The sequence below is a fragment of the Ursus americanus genome, chromosome 25, assembly GCF_024610735.1.
Source record: "Ursus americanus isolate L20-20 chromosome 25, mUrsAme1.1.p, whole genome shotgun sequence".
NCBI lineage: Eukaryota > Metazoa > Chordata > Mammalia > Carnivora > Ursidae > Ursus > Ursus americanus.
In genome coordinates, this window is record NC_142151.1 from 16010562 (window position 1) to 16037521 (window position 26960).

The 26960-nt window shown below is 40.8% G+C and overlaps 1 protein-coding gene across 5 annotated transcripts in view; it reads right to left on the reverse strand.

Annotated features, from left to right (window-relative positions):
* Window positions 1-7227: 7227 nt before the first annotated feature.
* EPS8 (EGFR pathway substrate 8, signaling adaptor) overlaps window positions 7228-26960 on the reverse strand; it is a 175387-nt gene continuing 155654 nt past the window's right edge. For 4 of the 5 annotated variants that reach the window (XM_045781425.2, XM_045781422.2, XM_087855658.1 and 1 more), the window contains 4 exons: window positions 18364-18586; window positions 12087-12267; window positions 10423-10552; window positions 7229-8673 (listed from right to left, as the gene is read on the reverse strand). In XM_045781425.2, coding sequence (XP_045637381.1) covers window positions 8560-8673; window positions 10423-10552; window positions 12087-12267; window positions 18364-18586 — 648 coding nt within the window. In that variant the 3' untranslated portion in view covers window positions 7229-8559. Of the gene's footprint in view, window positions 8674-10422; window positions 10553-12086; window positions 12268-18363; window positions 18587-26960 lie in introns of all 5 variants that reach the window. The other variant, XM_087855659.1, reaches the window with a different exon arrangement.

The following is a 26960-nucleotide window of genomic DNA, read 5'->3' on the forward strand; positions in this document are numbered from 1 at the left end:
TTCTTTCTTCCTATTGCTGCAGGACAAATGAAATTACCTAAATGTCTCAATTCTGCCCTATGATAAGATTGGTTGTAGAGAAGAGGTAATTAACTTCCCTGTGCTGTTTTCCTAATGGAAAATGGGTCTTCACTCACTGGCTGCAGGATCCCGGGTTGCTACAGGTTGCTAATGCTCTAGACGTCCTCACCCTGCGAAAGGCTGTGTTTCGGAAGCTAGACAACCGATCATGGCAATTGTCTTAGCCTGCGGCGCAATGGCTCCGCCGCTTCCATCTCCTCCCGGTGCAAGTCACACTGCTGTTCCACATGCCTCCCCGGAGCTGAAGAAGACCCCGCCATTGTCACGTTTACCGCATACACCACACCACAGATTAACTTGCAGCCAATGCGTATCTCTTCCTGGCTCTGGCCGGGCTATCTCGTAGAAAACTGGGACCAGAATCAACTAGTATTTGTCAGTTTATTGGCATCTTATATAATTTCTACTTCAAAGCATAAGTATGAACCTCAGAGAGGGGGTGCCTCAGTCGGTTAAGCGCTGCCTTCGGCCGAGGGCAGGATCCCAGGACATCAGGCTCCCTGCCTAGTGGGGAGTCTGCTTCTCAAGTTCTCTCTCTCTCTCTCTCCCCCTCCCCATCACTTGTTCTCTCTCTCTCTCAAATAAATAAATAAAATCTTAAAAAAAAAAAGAAACTAAGAAAGGATGTTAAAAGGCAGTTTTTCTGTCTAAATAAAGTGCTGTTTTGAAGGGGTGGTCAGCCACCTGAAATTTCCCAAAGATGCGAATGACTGCTGAGACCGAGTCTAGCTGTGGCCATGGAATGGTCAGCTCTCAATCCACCTTCATATGCACCTGCAAGGGTCTTTGCGGAGGAGGGAATCTATGGAACCTGGACCACTGATTTCCAAATGAGGCTCCAAATCTCCTCTCTGCAGCTTCGACAAGAGAAACTCTGATTTTACCTATTTATACAGTGGTATACTGTATAAAATTTCAGGTCTTGAAAAGGTGCTTTTTATGCTTAGAAGCTTTTACTACATTGACCCATGATATCTGAGTAAAGATTTGCAGGCTATATACAAGTCCAAGAGAACTGAGTCCAAATTTAGTTTTTGTACTTACTGTGTGACTTTCTATACGCTACTTGACTTATATTTGAGTCTCAATTTCCCCATCTGTAAAGTGGGGTTATATGTGAAAGATCTTAGAATACTGAGTTGAGTTCTTTTTTCCCTTTCCTTAGACTAAATGGGAGGCAGAAAGCCTTAGCATATGATACCAGCTTAAGAAACTTTGAAACAGGACCAGCTACAGATATTAATTTCTCACTGTATGAGTATATTATTCCTTGTTTTCCATTATCTGAAAGACACTGTGTGTTCATTTGGGGGGATGATAGGAATAACTAAAGTAGGACAAATTACAGCCAGGTTTGAGGGACAAGAAAAGCAGCAGGAATTGGGCCAAGTGCCTGGAACTACACTCAGGAAGGAAAGAGCCCATGGGACCAGCCTGGACCAGGACCATCTGGGCTTGGCAGGAGCCCTGACTCATTGCCCACCTTGTCCCCACACCAAAGCAAAGGCAGTGTGCCTGAGGCTCTTCAGGAAGCATCTCAGCTCTTAAAATACCCCCTTTGATACAGAAATCCAGATTCAGGACTTCAGTCCTCTCAGAGCAACAGATAGCCGTGTCTCCCCCCAGTCAGATTAGAGTCAGTTACTAAGTGCAGTTCCTAGTTTCCTAATTCCTTTTAGCTTATCAGAATTTTACTAGCTTTTTATTTTTTCACTTTTCTTTTACAAATTTGATGAGGTAAACCCAAATATTTGGATATTGGAAAGTACTCTTTGTGGTAATTATGCCCCTTCTCCACCAAAACACTGAGCGCTTCCTATAAAACTTTGCTCAGAGCACCAGCTTCTTCCGCCTCTTTCCTGTCCTCTACTCTGAGGACAGAAAGGAACAAACAGGCCAGGGAAGGAGGTTGTGAGGTGATGTGGAAGTAGATCTTGGAGATACCCGCCACCAAGAGGACACTGAGGAACCAAGATGGTGGAGAGAATGGCTGGTGAGGGTAAAGATGTGAGTCCACAGGGACGTTTCCGTCTGGGACCCAGGACTACTGGAAATACCACCTTTCTCTGGAATTGCCTATAGCAACTGCAGCTTTTTGTTTTTAAAATTTTGTTTTGTTTCAAATAAGGAAAAGAAGCCCCCAGAGAAGGGTGGTAGAATGGTGCCTGCCTGCCCCTCCTACCTCATTCCTAGGGGCCTTACATAACTCTACAAAGATCTTGGAGGCACGCCCTTTGGGAAAAACTAAATGTCATAGGAGAAAATCACAGCCTCTAGAAAACACCCCACTGCTGGTTTTAGGGTGTACTTTAGCCCCCAGGAGATCAATAAGACTAGCGCCAGGGATAAATAATGCAAGCTGCTCAGTTCTTTAGATTGTATGTTTCCTGAGGCCAGAGGCTGTATCTAGGATTTGCCTTTCTATCTAATTCTTAAAGTAGACACTTACTAAATGTTTATTGAAGGAACATTGTCGTCGCCTACTTAGAAACAGCCAGTCTCTATATAAACCCCTTTATTGAATCCAGACTTCCTAATACTGTTCCAGTCTGCTCGTGTAAGCATTGAGGGGAAAAGTGAGCAGATGCAGCCCTGGTGAGATCTCCACGTAACCCCTAGCGCAGCCGCCATAAATTTACTTTTAGAAAACAAATGAATCTCAATTTCCTATAGATTTTCTTAGAGAGAAATACTGAAAGGAAGAGTTTTAAGTAACTAGAGTATCTCTCACAATTGTTTCCTATGACCCAGTGCCTCTTCAGTGGAGGCGGGGAAGAGAATTTACTGCTCACCTTTTATAAGCAGTACAAGACGACAACCGTTGGGATAAGGAAACCCACTGGCTCTTTGGGGATAACTCCCCAACCGCAGCACAGCGAGGTAGCTCCAAGCAGAGCAAGTCAGTCCTGCCAAAATGAGGAGGCCAAGATCAGAGTCAGGGCACTGGAAGTGGCTAGAATTCCTGAAGGAGGGCACCGGAGTGGAGTCTGCATAGGGCCACGCTACCCAGTGTCTAGCAGAGTGGCTGCGGCAAGGTTGAAAGTACAATCGAGCTACCAGAGGTAGCGGTGCTGGAGGACATGAGAAGTCAGCCCAGCAAAAGAGAAGAGACCTGCTGAACACCTTTTAACACTTTGGGAATCCATCTGAGATACAAAATAACCGGGAAGTTCATCCATAAAACTAAGGAAACTCCTTAGAAGTCAGGACTCCACAGTAAAAACGACTCTTGACAGGTACAGACAGAGCAGAAAATTAAGCCCTGACCAGATCTGCAAAAGAGAGAGTTTGTAGATAAAGTCCCATCAAGTTAGAAGACATTGTGAACCAACCTGAGCCATCAGGACCATCCTAGCAAAGTATAAAACCAAAGCTGCACAAGTTCAAAGTGATCGGCCAGCACGGAATTGCTGAAGAACAAGAATAAATATTCTTCAAAGAAAGATAACACGTTCTAGAGTGAGACATCTCTGCAATGCCAAGTATATCATAAACAATTACTACACATGCTAAGAAAGAGGAAACTAGAACCCAAAGTGGGGGAGGAAAAAAGCAATCAATGGAAGCCGAGCTTGAGGTGGTCCAAATGTTGGATTTAGCAGGTAAGGATTATAATGTAGGTTTTACGTGTTACAGAAATAGAAGAAAGTTATTCAAAGAATTAAAGAGCAATATTTTAATGAGTGAACAGATGGTCTTGGCAGAGAAATGAAAGCTAAATCAAAGCATGAAATGTAAATGTTAGAATAAAATACAGTAACTGAAAAATAATTCTTTGTATTACAACATGTTGGGAAAGAGACCACAGGGGTAGGGGGAGGAGAGCTGGCGAATCTGAATACATAAAAACACAAATTTTCCAACCTGAAGAATGGGAAAAAATTTTTTTAATTAAGAGATTCAGGGATCTTTGGGATGCTATCGAGTGGCCTACATACATGTAATAGGAGGCCAAAGAAAGGAAGAGAGAAAGGAGCAAAAGAAAGTATTGGAAAGAATATGGGCTTCGATAATGGGAAAACAGGACTTAGTCATCGAACCCCACACAGGATAAATACCAAAAAAACTACCTCTATCAGCTTTATAATCAAGCTGCTGGAAATGAAAGACACTGGGAAAAAAATCTTGAAAACAGCCAGAAGGAAAAGCATGAATAATGACTGACTGACTTATCATTAGGAACAATAGAAGCCAAAAATCAGTGGAATAACACTTTTAAAGGTTCTAGAATAAAAACTGGCAACTGAGATTTCTGTATTCAGTGAAATATGTAGTTTGGGCCCAGATGGAATCAGAGAAACTGGATTTACCCTCAAGCATGAAACAATTAAAAAACAAGCCAAATGTATGAAATTCATGAAAGAACAGTTTTCAGAATATTGGACACTGGGCATTGAATGATGAAATCAAATGAAAAAACCCTACAATTGCTCAGCTTTCTGCCTAGAGATAGTTTCTAACCTGCAATGCAGGGAGGGCGAGCCCAGGTGGAGTGAAGCAGACTCTTTGAGTTGAAAACACAAAGATTACAGTGCAGCAAGGACAAAGGGGCTTAAGTTTACAGCACAGAGTAACGAGAGGAGAAAGCTACGGCGAGAGAGCTCTGGAGATCTTTCTAGGATCCCCGCAGAGTCTTACATTGAGTATGAATCAGTAGAAGTATACAAGAAAATGGCCCAAGGCTGAGGAAAGAACCCCCAAGGCTTGGGGAAACAACTGTCAGAGCTCACACAGAACCAGGAATAGTTCTTATTACCATCGGCTAGAGTGGGAAACATCATAATTCATGGAACAATAGCTTGGGTATAAAAGGGTTTTGTCTCAATAGTGGGATAAAATCAGGTTTAATGCAATGCTATTCGAGTCCCACCTAACAGCGGCAAGATCAGAAAGAACCAGATTCTTTCCAAGTAGCTTAACAGTATCCCAAAACAAAGCATGAAGCTGTTTATAGGAATACAAAAGTATCCAACAAGGTAAAACTTACAAGGTCTTTCATCCAATTAAAAATCACTGGGCACACAAAGAAGCAAAAAAATAGACCCATAATACAGAAAAAAAAATCCATCAAAACTAACCTACTCATTATAAAGATGACAGAATTCATAAACAAGAACACTAAGACATATATTTTAACTATATTCTCTGATTGATAAAGTCAAAGAGTTATTGAGCAAATTGAGACACGGAAGATATCTTAAAATATCAAATTGAACTTTCAGAGATGAAAACTAATGTCTGAGATGAAAAACACAATGAAAGAGACTACAAGCAGACCAGAAACTCCAGAAGACAAGACTAGTGAACTTGAACGCAGCAACAGAAACCGCTCAAAATGAAACGCAAAGAAAAAGGACTGGGGAAAAAATTAACAGAGCCTTAATGAACTTGGGGAACTTCAAATGGCCTAATAAACATGCAGTTGGAAAATGCCAGGAAGGTAAGGGGGATCCCCCCCAAAAAAGTAATACTTGCGGAAGATTTTGTCAAATTTAATAAAAACCGTAATCCCACAATCCCAAGAAGCTCAATGGACACCAAGATCCAGAAACAAGAAGAAAGGTACAGAAAGGCCAAGCCATCCTCGAATGGCTTAACACCAGTGAAGAGATCTGCACTTTGGCCGCGGCAATGAACACAGCAGCAGGTGATTCTAGTTTCACCCCCCCCCCCATTTTCAGAACCAGTATCATGACACCCCCTCAGAGATACCAGCTTCAAATGCCCAGCATCCTCTCCTCAAAGCTTTCTGTCCCAGCTAATCGGGGCATCTCTCCTTTGTGTTCCTGAGGCTCCAGGACCAACACCAGACAGCACTTCCCCCAGGGTGCTGGGTCCAGCCTTTCTAGGGCCCTTCCCCCAGGCTCCTACATGCTGATAAACCCAAACCATCCCTTTGCTCCCCTAGCCCAAGGGATGGAAGCTGCTTCCTATCATGACGACCTCTGTGATATCTCAGTGTTCTTTTTTTCCTGTTTCACCAATTCTGTTTATTAAATGCTGTTTTAAAAAACAGAGAAGGATGATTACATCTTGTTAGGTAAGAGTATGAATTTGTAAAAAGGATTGTATGGAATCTCCAACATGCGTAGAAAAGTTAAGTGTGCAGGATAAGTAGTCAGCGTTGGGATGGGTGGGTTACTGAGCTTCTGCAAATCCACCTCTCTTTTCTCAGCTTCGTGATTTGGAGCTTTGCCAGGTGTGTTCCCACCAGATTCTGCCCGAAGTGTGTGCTCTAGGGAGACAGGAAGCTAGAGGGGGACAGGGCACCTGCTCCCTTCCGTCTGACTTCCCGCTCATATTAACATCACCCTAATAATGGTTCTTCACTAAGTAGCAAGCAATCCCCAGTAGGTTCCAGTTACCAGTTTGTTTGTTTTTTCCTGCCCTCCCAGGGCAGCCTCATTATGCCCTCACAGAAATCTGAGTACCAGCTGGCTGGCATGGTCTCCTGAGGTCTGAATCCCAGCTCTGTGGGATCTTCTCAACTGAATTCTTCTCTGAATTCCTGAGGCCACAGCACCGGACAGGCTGTGCCCCCTTCTCAGGGGTTTGTTTACGAGCTGTGGGGTCTTTCTTCTAAACTTCTCAGGTACCAGGGACCAAACTCCCCAGATGTCTGGCTCCGAACTCTGCAGTACCTCTCCCTCAAGCTTCTAAATTCTGTGACTTCCAACTCTTCCCTTGTTCCTACAACCCGGAAGGAGGCAACTGCTTCCTGCCATCGCCACCACTGTGGTTATTGTCCACTGGAATTTCATAGCATAAAGACCTCTTTATAAATTACACCATTCTTTTAATATCTTATATGTCTCATTCCACTCAGGCTATTTTAACTTTTCTATCTACTTTCTCTTATCCCTATATTTTCAGAGACTGTCCATAAGGGCTAAGTTATAAATGAGTGTCAGGGCTTATGACACGGAGAAGATCGAGAGTAACCTTCATGGTTCTTATGTTTGTTTCACTTTGCCCGAGGGGCACTGTTTCGGGGAAGATTAGCAACTCCCGTATCTCTCATAATTTGGGGGGAAATTAGACCCTAGGACGCTGTTTCCTTGTCTATAAAACACAACTCACAGAGCTAATGTAGACACCTAAGGAAATACTTCTGTGGAAGCACTTAGTAATCGTAAGTGCTGTAATACATTTGTTTTTACCCCTGTGACCAGCTCTTACTAGATGCTGAACTGTACTGAAAATCAGTTAAAAAAATAAAACAATAAAAAAAGAGTGGGCCTCTGTTTCCCATTCAGCTCAACCCCGATCCGCAGTCTACATACCAAAGATCCCTTTTGCCAACGAGACAGAGGCCATTTATTAACATACGGCAAATACTGTTTATTGCAGACTTTCCAGCTGACTCATGTGAAAAAGGCACTATGAAAATTAATGAATCTAGATAATCTCTCTAAATGGATTTATGTTAAAATATACAACATTCTTACATAACATCTGTTTTATATATGTGAAATAATATAACATTTAATGACAAAAATCGTGTTTCCAAAAATAACATTTGTTGAAGGTTAAGTATCTTTCTTTTCTCTATCTAGAATCTGTCACAGGATTAAAATATGCGTAAATTAAGGGTTTCTTATTACCAGAAAAACTTGACACAGATACACAGATAAAATGGCCCCAATTATCCATTTAACTACTCATATCAATATTCAGAACTGAGGCCTTCATTAAGCAAAATACTGTAATGCACACCAATGCGGGCTACTTTCTGGGACACATTTTTGACTGCATCTGACCTCTTTTCCACTTGTGCTTTCTCATATAGAAGAACACAACATAGATAATAAGCAGAATATAAACTAAATCAAAATACAGGCTATACAAGGAATTGTGATCAACAGAGCCATGACAAATAAATTGTCTTGGGAATGCTCCATGGGTTCATATTTGCATGTCCAAGGCCTTGTTGTATTTTGCAGTTCATTAAATGTTTTGATTTTTTTAAAAAAACTCTTGGCATTAAGAACTTTAAATAAATCTGAACAGTCTATCATTGAGTACGTCAAAGAAGAGACCTAAGTAAGCAGAGGCTGGCCTCAAGTAAGCTACACTCTGAATGACAGACACCAGCGTCATGGGCAAAACTGAAATTACTTAGATTTTAAATCATGGGCAATATCTTTGTTTTGCTGCAGTAAATAAATTAACCGCTGTCAAAAGATGCCTGCTTACACACTGAGATGGGGATGAAATAATTTATCCAATAAGAGAAACCTCACCTTGGTAAAGCAGGCAACATACTTCCCAAGGGCAAAACATCTACTTAAAATTAGCCGGTTTTAATAAAAATAACGGGCCAGGAAACAAGTCCTCTGCTTACTTATGTTTGCATTGTTTCTTTATGGCGATAACTTAAGTATTCCAAGACATAAGAATCTGACATTCCCTTCATGGCTTCTTAAAACAAAGCACGTTGGAATAATGCCACAAATTTAAGTGGAGTTTAAAAACAAATTAGTGACTGCTTCCCTCATCAAAAGACTCCACTCCTGAATCACTAGCAGCGGCACTGATTTTTTCCTGTCGTCTTCGCATGATTTCTTGCAACTCGGAGCTGCCGCTGTTATCCTGAAAAATAAACACGGTTCAGACAAGACGGTTACGGGCTGATGCAGGCTGCGGGTCATGTAATGAAACGGTTCAGGGTAAGAGTCCTTTGTTTTTCTCCTAATACCTCTTGGGGAAAACTGAAGGCTGCCCTTCATATAAAGTGATGCTTCTGGACTTCACCAATACATCCCATTAATCATTTTTTCATTTATGAGGTGTCTTAAGGCAATTCATTCACCATGCCTTTCACTTGGACATGATAAAGATAAATCAATAATGTATGTGGAATGCTCCAGATTCCCCTGGAGAAATAAGATATGTGCACAATAAGCATAATAAGATGGTAAATTATCAAAGAACCCTCAAGTCAAGCAAGATATTCATCTGCCCTTAGGGGATTCTAAATTCGGCTCCAAGACTGGGCTCAGGGTACACCGAGCTCCCTTCAGAATACAGGAAGGCTCTGACCCTCTGACCTCACGTCAGCTTTTCTCCTTGCCACGCTCTATCTACCATCCCTGTGCACCCTCCTTATTCTGCTCTTATCAGTGGAAGCTTCTGACAACCCAGGTGACTCATCTAAAAGATGGACTAGGTGCAAGAGAAGGGTGTGGTGAGAGGGCAGCTGAGGAAGATGAAGAACCCCCATTCACATCCAGAGGAACGGAAGTGAGAGACCAAGAAGTGGGTGGTGAGGGGAAGTACAATCTGACACAAAGGAATTCAGAAGTTTTGGAACCTTCTATCATACCCTTGAGAAGGAAATTTATACACTCTCAATAAAGCTAAAATGGTAAAAAAAAAAAAAAAAAAACCTGCCTCAGAAAAGATACAATCCTTATTCATATTCAATATTACAGAATGCCTAATACAGAACACACCCAAGATCCACCCAATAAGGAACTCCCAAGATCAATGTTCTAGGAAACATCTCCAAGGAAATAAAATTTCTCCTGAGAGTGGTTACAGGGTTGCATGCACGAAGCTATTTCACTCTGACTTATTTCACTGTTGAATTTAGAGGGTATACATGCTAGAGAGAATTATGTATCAATTTTACTCCAAAGCCAATATCCTCTCATTTGAGTCAAAGTATAATTTCATGAAAGCTATTAAGAGCTATGAGATAGAACAGTTTGAAACTACTCCCCTTACACAGCCCATTTTAAGAAGAGTAGGATACAGGAAGCTTAAGGATATTCAATCTAGAAAACATCTCCTCTCCCCCTTTCCTGCCGACAGCTATGACAAAATAATTACTCTTCAGCACTATTTCTTTTCAATGATTCCTACTTAATATTTTCCGTCTGACAATTTAGATATACGACAAGACCAAAGACCCACAGCCAGGGTTTTAAGACCTTGTAATCACTAGCTTACTAGAATCTCCAAACTACATATTAAGAACAGGCAAAAGAGTTCTGGCCTCGCTCAGAAGTAAATGTCCATTATTGTGTCAAAATTTAAATTCTTACAGAAGTAGTTAATGCATATAAAATGAGAACATTAGGCTTTTCATTAAATGTCCAAAAGCATATGCTCCAAGCTTCATGTTACAGGAGCATTTATGATAAATTAATCTCCCTGCAAATGGTCACTGCTGGTCTCCAATGATCAATTACAGAAGCGGAGTCAAATTTAATTCAGCTCTGTATGAAAGGGAAATTGACCACTATGGACTTAAACAGCTCATTTCAGAGCTTCCAATTTGCAGTCCACACTCTCGATCAATGCAGACAAACACCGACTTAGGTTGACAAGCCATACCTCTAATGCCGCTTTTTGTACAGTGATTTGGCTAAAGACTCTGGACCCTTCAGGGCAGACTGTCCTCAGTTCCTCTTTGTTGAGAGAGAAAAGTTGTGCACCGTTTAATACTCCAAGACTACTGACAGTCCTGAAAAGCACAGAAGAAAGAAAAATACAGCGTTAAAAATATTACCTAGATAGGGGTACCTAGGTGGCTCAGTAGGTTACGTGTCCCACTCTTCATTTTGGATCGGGTCATGATCTTGGAGTCATGGGATGGAGGCCAGCGTTGGGCTCCACACTGGGCACTGAGTCGGCTTGGGATTCTCTCTCTCCCTCTGCCCCCCCACCCGCCCAGTTCATGCTCTCCCTCTCTCTCTCTAAAATATATATATATACACACACACACAATCTAAATAAAACAAAGGAAAGAAGTTTCTGGTCCTGCCATAACCTCTCTTTTCTAAGTGTTCCATACAGTGAAACTCTTATAAAATGGTACTAGAGTGCCTATTCAGGGCCGTGACAAGGGATCTTCATGATGATGACCCTGAGGCTACAAAAGATGATAATGGAACCGACTGTATTTACTGTCATTATTGTTGAGTACCGATTCCCTAAAATATGGTGTTTTATAGGGGAACAGGTAACTTTCTAGTAACCAGGCAACTGACTAACCAATGTATCTCATTTTTCAGTCACGTGGGTATATGAGCTTATAAAATTCTCTAAATATGTATGATTGAAATAGTTCCTTGTATCAAATACACATAAAATATTTTCAAATTTTTAGACTGTAGATAAGTAGAACTGTTGCCACGGGTTTACTACGGGAAAAGCTCTATTAGGTTATAATCTATGATAGGTAATTTATCTATTTTTTAGTTGGCTGAGGATCCATATCCTACAGCAGAATGTTCTTCCATATGCCCTCTAAGGTCTGGGCAGTCCAGCTAACACTTAGTCCTACCCTTTGTAACCAGATGAGGGGGAAAGGAGGCTAACTCCTCAAAGCTACTGACAGTTTGCCTAAGGGACCGAGGAGAAGTAGACATTAGCAATTAGGACACAGGGTAACAGCAAATTATAGTTATTTCTGCTTCTTCCTTTTTTTTTTTTTTAAAAGATTTTATTTATTTATTTGACAGAGAGAGAGACAGCCAGCAAGAGAGGGAACACAAGCAGGGGGAGTGGGAGAGGAAGAAGCAGGCTCATAGCAGAGGAGCCTGATGTGGGGCTCGATCCCATAACGCCGGGATCACACCCTGAGCCGAAGGCAGACACTTAACGACTGAGCCACCCAGGTGCCCCGTATTTTTAAGTAATTTCTTTTTTTTTAAGATTTTATTTATTCATTCGACAGAGATAGAGACAGCCAGCGAGAGAGGGAACACAAGCAGGGGGAGTGGGAGAGGAAGAAGCAGGCTCATAGCGGAAGAGCCTGACGTGGGGCTCGATCCCATAACGCCGGGATCACACCCTGAGCCGAAGGCAGACACTTAACCGCCACCCAGGCGCCCCCCTTTTTTTTTTTTTAGCTATAAGTATCTATAGTTATTTCCTGAGCATGGAACAAAGGCAGTCTGGGCTCCCGAAATGTTTAAATGATGACATGTTAGCGACCAAACTCAAAATAAGGCATATATTACATATAGAAATGCAAAGTATTCCCGGAGACTTACACAGGGCTGAACCCCTTCGACTGTAACCACATCTTCACATCTTCTGGTGTGGATTCGTACGTGATATTGACAACTGGCACGTTCTGCCGTGGCACGTGGAACTTCTTCTGGGCGGCACTGCGACCGATGGTCAGTCTGTGGATGAGCTCATCCTGCACTTCCTCCATCTGAGATTTCCTTCCTACACACCAACGCGGAGCAGGTTATTTTTGAAAACCCCTAACACGTGTCACTCTCTCTAGAACCCCAACGCCCCGAATCCTTTGACCCCAAAAGGACTTCTAATCTAGTGTTCCTACCATCCTTCCTCACTTTCATCCTCACCCAGGACAAACTCCACGATCAATTATTAAAATCACTCCTTGGCTCTTCTCCTCTCTCTTCATTGTAGTCACTTGGCAAAAGCCCAACCCGTGTTAAATCGAACTTTCTGCTTATTCTGCACCTGCGCAGTGAGTACACACCACAATGCTGAATGATCTCCTGTTAAATTCATGAATATGAACCTCAACCAGGCTGCTGTTTCCTGACAATCGTACTGCGTTTCCTTAGGTCCATGGTCTCAAGTGGGGGAAATTTTGACCCCAAGCAAATCTGCCAATGGCTGGAGACGCTTTCCATGGCACAGTTAGAGGGGAGGAGGAGAAAGGATGCCAACTATCGTGTTGCGGGCAGAGGCCTGGGCTGCACAGAACATTCTACTATGCACACGTCAGTCTCCCACCACAGAGAACTATCCAGCCCCGTGTCAACATGGCTCAGGTGGAGAATCTGCCCTAGACCAAATAACTGCCTGCTGTTAGACAAGTATTTACTCTCTTCTTTCTCTGCAAACCTCCAGCACTCATTCCCCAATTCTCACCCTGAACTGATGACCTCACTTTCCTAATGTCGAATAAAGAAGTTGGAAGAGAACCTCCGTAAATTCCCTCAGCGGTTTTCCTCACCTACCAGCACGTTCCCCATGCACTCTGCCTTCTTTCTCCTCCTTTCTTTCTATCTTCCCTTCCTCTCCCCCCTCCCTCCCTCCCTCCCTACATTATGGATCAACTGTTTCCACGCTCCTAAGGCCCAGCCCTCTACATGTGCCCTAGATCCCATGTCCTCTGTCTATTTAAATACTTCAACAGTAATTTCTCCTCTATTTATCTAGGTTATCCATTTTCCTCTTTTACTGAATCATTTCATCAGCATACAAACACACTATTATGTTGTTATTGTTCCTCTCCCTGTTAAGCCCTTTCTTGACCCCATGTTCCTCCCAGCTACTGCCCATTTCTCTGCTCCCCTTTTAGTAAAAGGCCATGAAAAGCTGTCTATACTAGCTGACTCCCATTCTTGTTCTCCAATTTTCTTCTTGAATTCATGGCTAAAAAAGAGGCTTTGGGCCCCATCCCTCCACTACATTTTGCTAAACTACTGTGGTCAGTTCCCAGTCAGTCTCATTTAACCTACTGGCAATATATGAAGAAGGTGAAAGAACATTCCTTAGAATGCCTTCTTCCTTTGACCTCTAGGACACCACACTCACCTGATTTTCCTCCCGTCTCCCTGGCCTCTCCTTCTCAGTATCCTTTTCTGATTCTTCTCTTCCCCCTAGTAATTCACGTTGAAGCAACCCAGGGCACAATCCTTGGACCTCTCCTCTGCCTGAACTCACTCCATTAATGGTCCCGGCGCCATTTAAAAGCTGATGACTCCCAAAATTATTTCTCCAGTCAGACTGTTCCTCAGAACTCTGGACCCATATACGCCAACTGTCTACTTGATAGATTCATTTAGATGGCTATTAGGTGGCTCAAACAGAATGTTGTCCAAATCTGAACCGCTTATCTTCTTCCTGAAGTTTGCTTTTATGCTTTACTTCCCCACTCGGGTAATGGTCATTCCATTTCTTCAGTTCCTCTGGCGAAATGCCATGGAGCTCTGCTAGACTCCTCTTTGTCCTCTATTACATCCACTCCATCAGCAAACGCTTAGTCCTAGCATCAGAATACACCCCAAATCCAACCCCTTCACTCCATTTTTTTCCGTGACTAGTTCGGTCTGAGCCACTGGCCTATTCACAGGTTGCCTTCCGTCTACTCTCGACCACTGCAGCCCTGGCTCTTCTTCCTGTTTTCAATAGAACAGCTAACATGGTCTTTATACACTGCAACTCTTCTGCTCCAGACTAAGTACTCCCAGTAAAAGGTCTCAGGTGACCACTTTCTGAGGTAACTCTACTGCTCTCGGAGCCCTCTGCTCTATCTCAGAATGGCTTCCTTGGTGCTCTTGAAATTTAAGACCTCTGCCTGGAATGCTTTTACCCCACGAATCCACTTGGCTCATTCTTCCCCTCCTTCAGATTTTCCATATTTAAAATTGCAACCCTCTCCCCAACGGCACTTCCTACCCACATGGCTTTATTATTCTCCAGAACCACTTATAATATTCTCTATCAACTCAATCGTTTATTTATCTCCTTTCATCAAAATATATACCTGAAGAGAAAATGGATTTGTGCCTGCTTCGGTTGCTTCACCTGAAATCCCTAGAACAGGGTAGGGATTTAATAAATACTCACTGAATAAATGAATGACTGAGGCATCCTGCTGACTTTTTTAGGGAGAGAGACTTTGAAAAGCATCATATACAAACCCCTGAAAGAAACAGCTAAGAGAATGGAGGCCACAAGAGGAGAAATGATCTGTCAAAATCACATTATTAATTAGCAGAATTTAGTTAGAACTGGATTTCCTGACTTTCAGTTCACGGTTTCTAATTTTTTCATGGCTTAGGTATTCCAGAAACCTGGAGAAGTCAAAAGACAGAGACAGGAGAAATGAAGGGCGAGAGGGAGAAATGAACGAGGGGGGCTAGAGAGGGTGAGAGGGAACATTACTGACTGGCTCATTTCAGTAATACACAGCACGCACTTTAGCTTTTGTTAAGTCACCGCAACAAACGGCCACACAGAACAAGAGCATGTCTCAAAGGGAAGAAGCATCGCCACACGAGAAGATTTATTTTCTTAGCTACTAACTTAGCCACGGCAAGATCATCTCTAGTCCACAGCATGAGCTTCCACGGGAGTACAAAAACCTCTTCGGCTGTGCTCCTCCTTCGGGTTTCCATTTGCAATGTTCTAGCACAGTAAAGAACCGGACTGACTTTACACCTCTTTCTGAAATAACACTTCTGATTACAAAAGATTAAGCCCAAATAAAAGGACTAACATTTCAAAGGAAGTGGAAGAAATGCAAAATACCTAAAGCACTGATATCTTCAAAAGTGATAAAAGGAGAACCTTTTTGAATCTTGCGATAAACCAATTTGAATAGCTTATAGGACCCCCGGCTCCACGCAGCCAGTTGAAGAGGCAACCCTAGTCATTCCAGCAAAAGAATTGTCCTTGTCTCACCCTTGCTACCTGCTACATTTTAAAAAACAGGCATGTTGACTTTTTTTCCTTGTTTATTTTCCTTGTTTTATATTCCTTGTTTTCCTTTTTTTTTGAGTGAGTATTCACTTTCCAGTTCCTTCCATTTTATTTTTATCAGAAGTCTAGGCAGTAAGCAGAGAATGTAGGAAGCATAAAAGGCTTATTTTGAGAGAAATCTGGCTATTGACAAATATACATTTAAATATGTTTGTCTGGTTTTACAAGACCGCTGAGAAGCCCCCACATTCATTCAGAAAAACTGTTCTCCAAAAACGTGCTCAGGAAAAAGCTATCATGAAAATAAGTGCTTTATAGAAAGAAATATACTTATTTAACATGAAACTATGCTTCTGAGATATCTTTAAAAGGGAACTTTGTGTAGGTAAATGCAAATTTTTATTATTGTAAAGAAACGAGTACAGATGTTAATTTGGAGAGAGATGTCTATATTTTATATACCAATGTCACCCTTTTATTTATGAAAAACAGATTCAAAAAGGATGAGTCACAATTATCAGGAGAGTTCTCTATCTTTAAAGTATTCAAACTATGCCTCTTTCCCATTAGGTTATTCTTAGTTTCTTAGACTAGGACAAAGAACAAGCTGTCCCAACCCACAGACTGTTCCAAATGGGGACTAGATGCCTATGAACTCTGACCTAGGCCTGGAAGGAGCGTCACAGTGTCAAAGACTACTGTGCTGACGTATCAAAGGAGGGAAATGTTATAAACTTGTGGTAAAAATGAAAAAAAGAACAGTCATTTATGAGAGGGAAATTTTCCTTAGGGAAATCAATAAAAATATTTACAGAACTTTCTCATCTCAAAACTATGTTTTTAAGTGTCTTTGAAAAAAAATAAAAGCATCTTTTAAAAACATACACAAACATTTGAAAAAAATTAGTAGATCATACTTCCACACACACATTCTCACACACGGTTGTTTCTGCTGCACAGTTAATCATTTCTCTAAAGCTGCACTTTTCCATTCCCTTTTGGTAAGGTTGGGATATGGCTAAGAAGGTGGTAAATCAGCTCTACTTTAGGGAAGAAAGTAACATATAAAAGTAGGCTGATGCTTATTGCATTTAGCCAGAATTTCTAGAATAACTAAACAATAATATACATCTCTTCTTTTAAATTTTTTTAAAAAATTTATCTAAGAATGACCACAACTGAAGAGATGTGGCTATGATTTACTGAGATAAGAAAAATGTCAGATGAAAATGGGAGTAAAAGGTTTGGTAATTTAGTTTTGAATCTGATCATCCAATCTCAGCTTTAGAGTTAATATCAGGGGATGCCTCGGTGGCTCAGTACATTGAGCGGCTGACTCTTGGTTTCAGCTCAGGTCATGATCTCAGGGTCCTGAGATCGAGGCCCACCAAGGCTCTGTGCTCAGCAGGGAGTCTGCTGGAGATTCTCTCTGCCCCTCCCCCCCAAAATAAATAAATATACCTTTAAAAAAATAAAGTTAATAGTTCAGTACTTGTATTTGAATGGCAGAGATGAGATTTGATATGAAGACAAATTTGGGAGTCATTCCTTCTCTACCAATATGGACAATATTAAAAGAAATGGAAATAGATTGATCACTGACAGTAAAAGTAAGTTTATATGGAGGGAAGAATCCAGAACTGAGCCCTAGGAGAAGCCACACTGAAAGAACGAAAGACACCCTTTATACATTCGCACACACACACATACTGAAGAAATACCTTCCTGGCCCTCGTTTTCCAAGAATTTTTACATGTCCAGTAGAGGAAGAGCCAAGTCATCTTATAATACTTCTACAAACATAATTTGAAGAGTAAATAATAAGAAAAAATATCTTAGAATTACCTTCAACTTTCAAATTACCTACAATGCTGTTCAACAGTACAAACAAGGGTAATCCAAACTTTGCCACAGTGTCTTTTCTTTTAGCTTTTTAAAATCTGGTTTTCACAGAAATCATTCATATAACAAATCGAACTTAATGTTACGAACATATAAAGTTGAAGTCTAAATCAAATAAAACCTGAATTTGGAGGGCAAATTTGACACTGGTATTGGCAGGTTGATTGCATTAAGCTGGTATGAGTATGTGTGTGTGGCAAATATGAGGAAGGGGAGCGGGAAAATGATGATGACATTGATGATGATAGCGGCAAATATTTGGACTGCTTAGTATGTGTCATACTGGTCAAAATCAGTCAGAGTTTTTCAACCTCAGCATCACTGACATTTTGGACCAGATAATTCTGTTGGGGGGGGGGACCGATCTGTTCATTGTAGGATGTTGCTAAACACCTGTGAGATGCCAGTAGCGTCCACCCGACTGTGACCAAACATCCCTCCAGACAATACCAAATGTTCCCTGCAGGAAGGGGGCACAACTGTCTCTGGGTGAGAATGACTGATCTAAATGATTTCTACGTATTATAACCTCATTAAATCCTCACAATTATCCTATGAAGAAGATGTGATGATTTCCCCCCACATTTCAGACCCTGAAGTACAGAGAGGATTATTAAATTGTTGAAGGTCAATGGCCATCAGTGGTGTTTCACTCTACAAACTCAAGTATGTCTGGCAGCACAGTCTGCATTCAACCCCCACAATATACTGGAATATGTGTAGAAACATACACAATAAAACAGAGAGTGGAGAGAACTTCCTGTTTCTTAGAATGACTTGAAGGACAAGAAACTGGATGAAAGACTTTGCAATCTATGAAGTCCTGTGCAAGTATAAAGGACCACTATTTATATTTAATAGTGTTTAATACCAGTAAAACTAACAACATTTTACTTAGCAGTGCTTTTAATTCACAGATGAAACTGCACATTGTTGGCTCCCTGGGAAACTTACGATCCACGGAAAGTTGTTTGTGTCTCTGGTTATCTCGCACAATGCTGCCGCCACTGTCGCTGGAGCTGCTGTTCTGACGGGTTACATTGGCCGGGACCTTTGGCACAGAAACAGGGGCTGGAGTAGAAGGAGGAAGCGGGACGGGAACAGGAGCCGGTGTTGGAGGAGGTGATGGAGCAGAGGGAGTATCCGTTGGTCTGGGACCATACTCCATCCTTTGTTTCTATAAAAAGACAAATAATTCATGTGAAATTGCAAAAATATAAAACCTAGGCTAGGAAAACGGTGTATACCTCGACAGGATATTGTTAGCTGTTTATTTGTAGACTTACCTGCAAATCCATAGCACACACCCCCCTCCAATCCTATATGATACCATGATCATTAAAAATCATCTTTTAAATATTCTCCATCATGTGTTCAAATTCAAAATGTAAATTAAGAAGTCAAAAAGATACACCAATAGCAAATAGTAGTATAATAATAGTAATAAATGTCAAAAAATAAAATTTGAACTTGGAATCACACAAGACCAAGGTAGGTCAAAAGATTTCTGATTATTTTTTAATTTCCATCAATATTAACGTCTAATTGCACTGGAAGTTTAAAATATCAATAACATAAAGCATTACTTACTCTTTAGTTTAAAAGTATGCTACATTAAATAATATTTAATTATGCTGTTTCCATGTAGTTTGTTAAGAAAAAGGGTACTATCTCAGTAGATAAAAGGACTATGCTTAAAAATAAATAATTTTTAAATGCTGTTAATTTTTTCAAGTCATAACGCTTTCTGCCACCGTCTTCATGTCAACTTATAAAAATCAGAAACTTTCCTTGTTAAACAGGAATGCTGTGGGGCAGGTGGTGGTTAGTAACAGTATGGTCTTTAAATGTTCATGACTGCGACTTGAAAACAGCTATTGAAAAAAGTCCACGTGAGAATTTGCTTTTAAAAAGCTGAATACGTTAAAATACACAATAACTTTCAGTAATTTTTTAAATCATGATTGTTAGGCTATTAGAAAACTGTATTTTTGTATATTCCCCATTAAACTACACAGAAGAGTTAAAACTTTATAAACGCAATGATTTTAACTAATAGATAATTGCATTATAATAAGTTCCAAATTCTCAAAAGGCAGTTTTTGGGTTGTTTTGTTTTGGTTTGTTTTTGGTGTTTTTTGGTAGAATCTAAGATACAGAACAATGATTTATAATTTAGGCAAAGTTTAGATACTGCACCGGCACAATTTTAATTATGCTAAAATTCAAGATTAGCAGAAAAAACTTGCAGAGGCAGGCCTTTTGGTAATCTGGTCCTTTGGTTAGAACAGTATTTACTTTTAATTCCTAAATTGGCCCAAATATAAGGTGACATTGATTTTAGAAGAAGCCTCCCCGATTTCCACAGAGATGAAAAACATAAAAATACACAACACACACACCATTTTAAAATTAAATCATTACTAAAAACATAACAAAACAAACAAAAACCAACCAAAAATCACAGTTGCCTTCACAGCAAATGCGTAACACCTGTGGAAACCGGTGTAGGAAGAAACCCTGGTTCTTCTCTTTCTTGAAAGACTACCACTCACCAGCCAGTGGGGTGAAGAAGGTGGGAAGGGAATAAAGCAGACAGGAAAAGAGAAGTGAAAGAAGGGTCTGTAATGCTACTAGATACTGGAGAGAGGAGGACAGAAGGGGGAAGGAAATAGGGGGGGAGGAATAGAGGGTAAGATTCATAAGAGCTCTCCATGAAGTTAGACGGGACAGAAAGAGAGACTGCTGACCCTCTCAGCACTGGAGGCCTAAAAACATTCCTAATATATTCAATAATAGAGTTTCATTATTATTATTTCCCACAAAACAATATTCCTATATTTGGGCCAATAAGATATTTAAAAGCAACCAAAATACAGCAAATATCACCAAAATGTTATACTTAGCACACACCAAAGTCCTATCATTAATGTGCATGCAATGTTCCCTCGACAAGAATATCCTTTGAGTGTAGTTTCATAAAGGGTTAGTGAATTCTCTCAGTAGGATCTCAAAAGTGTCAGTTTAAATTACTGCTCTTAAAGCTTAAACAAACAAAAAATGCTATCAGCCCTGCTCTCCACGACGTGATTCATATCTCCTGCTCCTAAAAACCAGAGTGGCTAGTGTTTTGCTATCCATCAAATAATACTGTGAAGAATGGGCTACGCTGTGTGTGACTGTCCCCATCGAGCCTGAAACAGGCTCACCAAATCTCGTGCCTCATCTCATCCATCTGGCATTGCTGGATCGTGCAACCTGAGCTGTATAACCAAACAGAGCAAGGCGCTTAAGACATACGTATTTGATTAAAGAGAAACCATATGAAAACTTGTCATGAATTTGCTTGCATATGTTCCCCTTTTCTAGGTCCTTTCTTCCTGCCTCATGTTTTCAACCCATGGAATGAAAAGGGGGAGAATCGTTGCCTCGAATCATTAGAACCTGACCTGAAACCCCAACCAAGGCAGCTTGTCTGTGGAAACTGACTGGTCATTCTTGGTGCGGAGGAACCAGAGCCCGTATTGGCTCCTGAAACCACTATTCTGTGGCCCTCCCAATCTCCTTCACGCGCCTGTACCTACCACCCAGCTACTGCTCCTGCCTTCATGATTTGTCTCGTGGTCATTTTTGCCTGGGGGTGGATCCAAATCGATGGCTCCCCAATATATGGGAAGTCTTGCAGAGCGGAACTACACCCTGAACTCTCCTCTCCCGAACCACGTGCTGAAGCTCTAAATCCTGCCCCCCCAACATCTTGACCAAACTCTTCCTGGTTTGCCCGGGACTTTCCCAGTATTAGCACTGAAAGTCCCACGTCCTTAAACCCCTCCGTGGTGAGCACACCAGCATGACTGGTCACCTATATGGACCAACTTCTGTGGGACTGTCGCCCTCTTAACTCTTGCCTTTTATCTCCCAGAAATATATTTAACGTTCTGTTTTTAAAAAAAAATCTTTGTCTTTGGTTTCTCTGAAAGGAGTCAGAATTACTAGACCCCATGGCAAATCTACTTTCTTATCGATAATTAAGGCAGAAAGAGTCACTTTTCTTTAGCCACTTAAGCTGAAATTCTCTAGGATTAAAGAAAGTTATGTAGAGATAAGCTCCTGATTTGTGCAAGATACTGCTCCAGAGGGGAAGTTATGCAAGCAAGCCCGACAAAGCCGATGAAATGAAACTGTTCTTAAAAATTTAACCTACACATTTTTCCTCTAAATTTGGTTTCTTTGGAACTCTGCAGTGGGGAAAAAAAAAAAAGGCACAGCTGGAACATTTGGAGGGTGTTAAGTTCAGAAACTGAATCCAAGAAATGATATTAAAAAGAAGTGCCATGAGGGAACAAATGTGGGTTACCTCTGACAGCTCGCCAAGTAATTGCTATTAGGAAAATGGAGCAAATCACATCAAATGAGAAAATTAACACAGGAGATGGAACTATAATAATATCAGATACAATTCACATCAAGTATCAGAACGCGTGAGCAAATTAGTTGTTGACAGTAAAATTACCTGCCCACAAATCAACCAGTGAAGGTGCTTGTAAATATATAATTTCCAATATCCTTCTCTAGCCATGGAAAACGAATTATATAGAATCATGCTACAGTGTAAAGAGTATGGAGTATTTCAGTAACTATTTGTATATTAGAGTACTGTGTTTTTAAAATATTAAGATAGGTTCATTTTATTCTGATAGCTTATAAAGAATACAATTAGAGCAGATTAAATATAAGGCTAATTCCTGTTTAAAAGCTGACTTTACAAAAGGAAATATATATCATGGTGTGTTTTAGTGAGCTTTAGATTTAAACTTGTAAGCAGTGTAAAACACAATCTATCTATCTATCTATCTAGAGAGAGAGAGAGAGAGAGAGGGAGAGGGAGAAGACTATTCAAATTATTACAAGAAATACTTGGGAAAATGTCAACACATGAGGCAGAGTAAAAAGCATCCTTATCTAAAAACCATGCCTCTAATTAAAGATGAATAGAATGTTCTGAGATTAATTTTAAAAAACACATTTTAAAAAACTGAATATTATCAGGAAGCTGGTCTGCTGGAATGAATATGAAAACATCTTTAGTAAAATGGTCACTGTCTGTCTAGCAGTATCTGAATTATCTGGACTGAGCTTGAAAAACAGAGCATTCATAACACGGGGTGAAATTAGTACTGCCAGTGGTTTAAAACTCACCCGCGGGAAATATTTCCATTTCTAATTTAGGGCTATTTAAACATGCATAGAAAAAAATACCAGAAGTTTATATCTAGACTGGACTGTGGAGATGGTGAAAGTTGTCAACCCCCTCCATTTCACAGCTGAGCAAACTAGAGCACAGAAAAATAAAATGCTTTAATATCACGCAGCTAGTTAGTGACAGAACCAGGACTAGAATCCTGGACTATCAATATCTAGATTGGGGCCTTTTCCGCACTATCGCAGTATCTCTTCCTAGGAAACAAAGACGGGAAACTTTCTGTTTAATTCACAGGACCGTAATGACCAGATAATCGTAATTATTTGTTCCTTGGCAGGTAAGAGTAGCTACAATATTTAATAAGTGCACAGACTTAATAATTAATGATAAATGAAAGACGTCTTCAGTGAAGCCTTTGAGTGCACCAGAAATAACAGCAGGGAGGGGTTAGTTTCTGTTCTCATAGAGCAAGAGAGTCTACGTGGGCAAAAAGGTACTGTGAACAGTCACAGTGCCAGAGGTCTGGCAATCAAGTCAAAAGAAATATCAGGGGGGCGCCTGGGTGGCACAGTCGTTGAACGTCTGCCTTCGGCTCAGGGCGTGATCCCGGCGTTCTGGGATCGAGCCCCACATCAGGCTCCTCCCCTGGGAGCCTGCTTCTTCCTCTCCCACTCCCCCTGCTTGTGTTCCCTCTCTCACTGGCTGTCTCTGTCAAATAAATAAATAAATAAAATCTTAAAAAAAAAAAAAAAAGAAATATCAGGAAACTTTACGTGGCAAGTAGATTCCAGATGGGGAGAAAGCACCCTGGATATCGACCTGTTGCCCAGCTAAACTACAACCAAGTCCTAGAATGCTCTACAACACAGTTTTTATCAACAGGTATGTCATTTATCTTCATTTCTCCACAATCTCTCACAAGCACCCACTTCCTTTTCCCTGTGGCTTCATTAAATCTTTTTTTCATGTTCCCTATCTTTCATAAATTCTTCATGACCTCCCTCCTTTTTATTTTTAAAATTTTGTGGAACCCATGGGGGAAACACATTAGGTGGGAATGGCAGTCTTTACAGAGCTGTTAAAAATCACTCCAACTGTGAGGATATTAAACAACCCAGACTCTCAGGGACACGAGGTGGCAGTTCAACACCTACGGACTTGTGCTGCCAGCTGCCAGCATGCCCGCTATCAGAAGAGACTCTCCAACCCACACTAGGTGAACAACCACAGCAAGGGCTGCTCCTGCGCCCCCGCCCAGGGACCGCCATTAGTCTTCATAGGAAACACGGGGGTGTGAAAAAGGAAGAGTCATAACCCTGTGCATTTTTAAAACATTGGTGGCTTATAGGTGCTCCAGGGAACAGTTTACAGCTAACTCCCTTATTCCCACCATCCACAAAATGCCGACTTTCTAAGTAAACTGTGTACCTTGGATTATTTTCCTAAATGATGAAAACAGTGAAAGAACTGATGAAATCCAAGGAATTGATGGGTAAGGCAGAAATCCCATTCTGAGGATGGTAACTATCAGATTAACTTTTGTCACAGTACAATGCATGGTAAAGCTGTTCTGAGAAAATGTTCCTGAAGCAATCGTGTAGTGAAAACCATATGTATATACAACATGAGAAAACAATCTTTTCTAAGCCTGACTCCCCACGGGCTCTGAATCCAGAGTTCGGGGTCCCAGTTCGGGCTTCTCGCAGCTGTCTAACTGCAGATGACTTACTTTTTCATACCCTAGTTTCTTCATATATAAAATGTACCTGGCTTCATAAGACTTGCTGTGGGAATTAAACGAATACTGGTGAAGTCCTTAAGCAATGCCTGGCCCATAGCATGAGCACTGACCACTGGCCGTCTCTACTTTGGAGGTAATACCATTGCTGTCTGTGGATGTGAACGGAGCTAAAGCAATCCATCACTACGTATCTTTCTGCAGCACAGTACAGGGATCTAAAACGTTTTTGCAAGACGTGGTTTCTTTAAATCCCTTCAAAATTTTGATCTCAGTGAATAGAAGATACCAGGGGGAAAGTGTGTCATCCATTTCTGAGGGGAGAGAGGGTCACTGCTCGTAATACTCTAAGCACAAAGGAGCAAAGCCTGGCAGACGGTTGGAGGTTCCGATTCCAGACGGCAGGCTTTTACGGAGGATGTGCTCGGTGCTAGGCTTTCTGTCTTCCTTTTCATCAAATGCAAGCTCCTGGCACTCAATAAATATTTGGGAGGTGAATGAATGAAGCAATAAATAAGAGAGAATTGCTTCTGGTGTGTCTGTAATCCAGTGGAGTTCTGTAAGCCTAGGGGGTTAGGGTCACTGCAATCTACACTTACGGTGGTACCTTTATTATCATTTCGAAATAAGCCACAGAGTTTTTCTTTAGATATTTTAGGTAAAGGTGACTGATAACACTGTTATTACAGATAGAAAATGACTGGCATATATTTCTAAGGATGCTCTTCTTTTCCAGCTTACTTTAGTCATTCTGTGTGTGTTTGTTACAAATGCCTTGAGAAGAGGAATTCTTTTAGAGTAGGATTTATGCCAGATAGCAGATTGTCAAGCCTACTTATTAACACTTTACAAGATTTTGGTGGTTTTGTTGGGCTCAGCCCAAAGTTTTCAGGAGCTGTTAGAAAAGAAACTGTTTTTAATAAAACCTTTTAAAAGTAGGGCTCTTAACCTAAACTCACAAACACACACACACACACACACACAGCTTCTATAAGATTTCTACATGCATCACTGTATTCAGAGCTGCATCCAGGAATTTTTAGAAGACTGTCAGATAGTGTTGAAAAGTTCAAAAGGAAACAGCCCAAACAGGGAATAACCACACACATTTCTATTTACATAAAGTAGCAAAACAAATCCCTGAAACTTGTGAGCACTTAAAAAATTTCTCGGTTGTGCCAAAGTTGACAAAAATATAAGATGAGGCTCTGTTCAAGAAAAGAGGGATAGATTTTATGCTCTCAAAAAGGACTCTACTTACCTAGGATATGTATTAATAGTTTTGTTTCCGTTTTAAACAGAAGCAACCATTAAACAAATGTAAACTGATAGCTCAGGCCAAGAGTCAGAATTGAAGATAAAGACAAGACTGCACGTAAACAGGCAAAGGTAAAAGAGGTTAAATTCATTAGGAAATCTCAGGCAGGAGAAAAGACTTAAAATTGATATTATTTGCAAGTTTTAGGGATTGTATCAGATTTGCTTATTCTTAGCACCAGTACACACACACACACAGAGCCCACACACAAACTTGAATAATTGTTTTTTAACTCAAAAATATAAACCTTGGCTCCTGTTCATAGGCAGCATCTAGGGATCTTGTTTGTGAACAGTGTTTCTTATAGATTCTCACAAGCTAATTGCTAAAAACATTCCAGATGTTCGAAGGGTATACACTGTTTCACCATTTTAGGTACACACTCTTTCACACTGTTTACGGCATTTGGTCTAAATCTCTACAGGAAAGAATGTAAAGAACTGGCATTTATAAACCAGGCAGGAGCCTAAGTTATGTCAGGTAACCACATCTCAAAATCAGAAAAGAATTTAGGAAAGAAAAAGGTATTCAGACTAAGTTAGAAAATGCACTTCAAAAATCCACAGGAAATGGAGCAGACCGTACCTTGAATAACTCAAACTCCTTCTTTGGCATCAACAGCTAATGACAAATGATGAACATTAATTAAGCACATAATACATACACACATCGGACCAGCCAAAACAAGCACAGCAAACAGAGTTTCCACAGATATCACTTTATCAGGATACGTAAATTGTACACGAATTCTTTATTTTCAAAGTTTGCTTGACTCTTGAATTCTAATGAGGCCAAAAGTCCCACTAGATAAGTACAGGACCCGCGCTCTACTCGAATGCCATGAGGAGCCAAAAGTAACTAAGTGAAAGGTCGTGGCAGTAGGAGTATGATTGCAATTCTAGGTTTGGACAATCTGTGTCTTACTGAGCCTAGACCTGGCACGAAAATTAACTGTGTATTTATTCTATGTAGCTTCTACTCAAATCTATGATGTTCTTATGGGGTCAGTTGTGATCTGTTGCTCAAGATTCTGAGAATTAAAATAATTCTTGCTGGGGGCATGATATAGAAGCCACCACAGCTTCACAGGCTGTGCAGGAGCTGGTCCCTCCATTCGGCCTCTGCTAGCAGAGCAGACTCCAGAGATCCTGTCACAGGTCGAAAATCCCCAGGGTTTAACAGTGAGTGAGTTCAGAAGTTGGGGTGAAAGAGATACCCAGGGTCACCAGAGTCCTAAAAATGTAGTGTGTCACTCAAAACTTATTTAGGATCAAGGAGAGAGAGCCTGAACT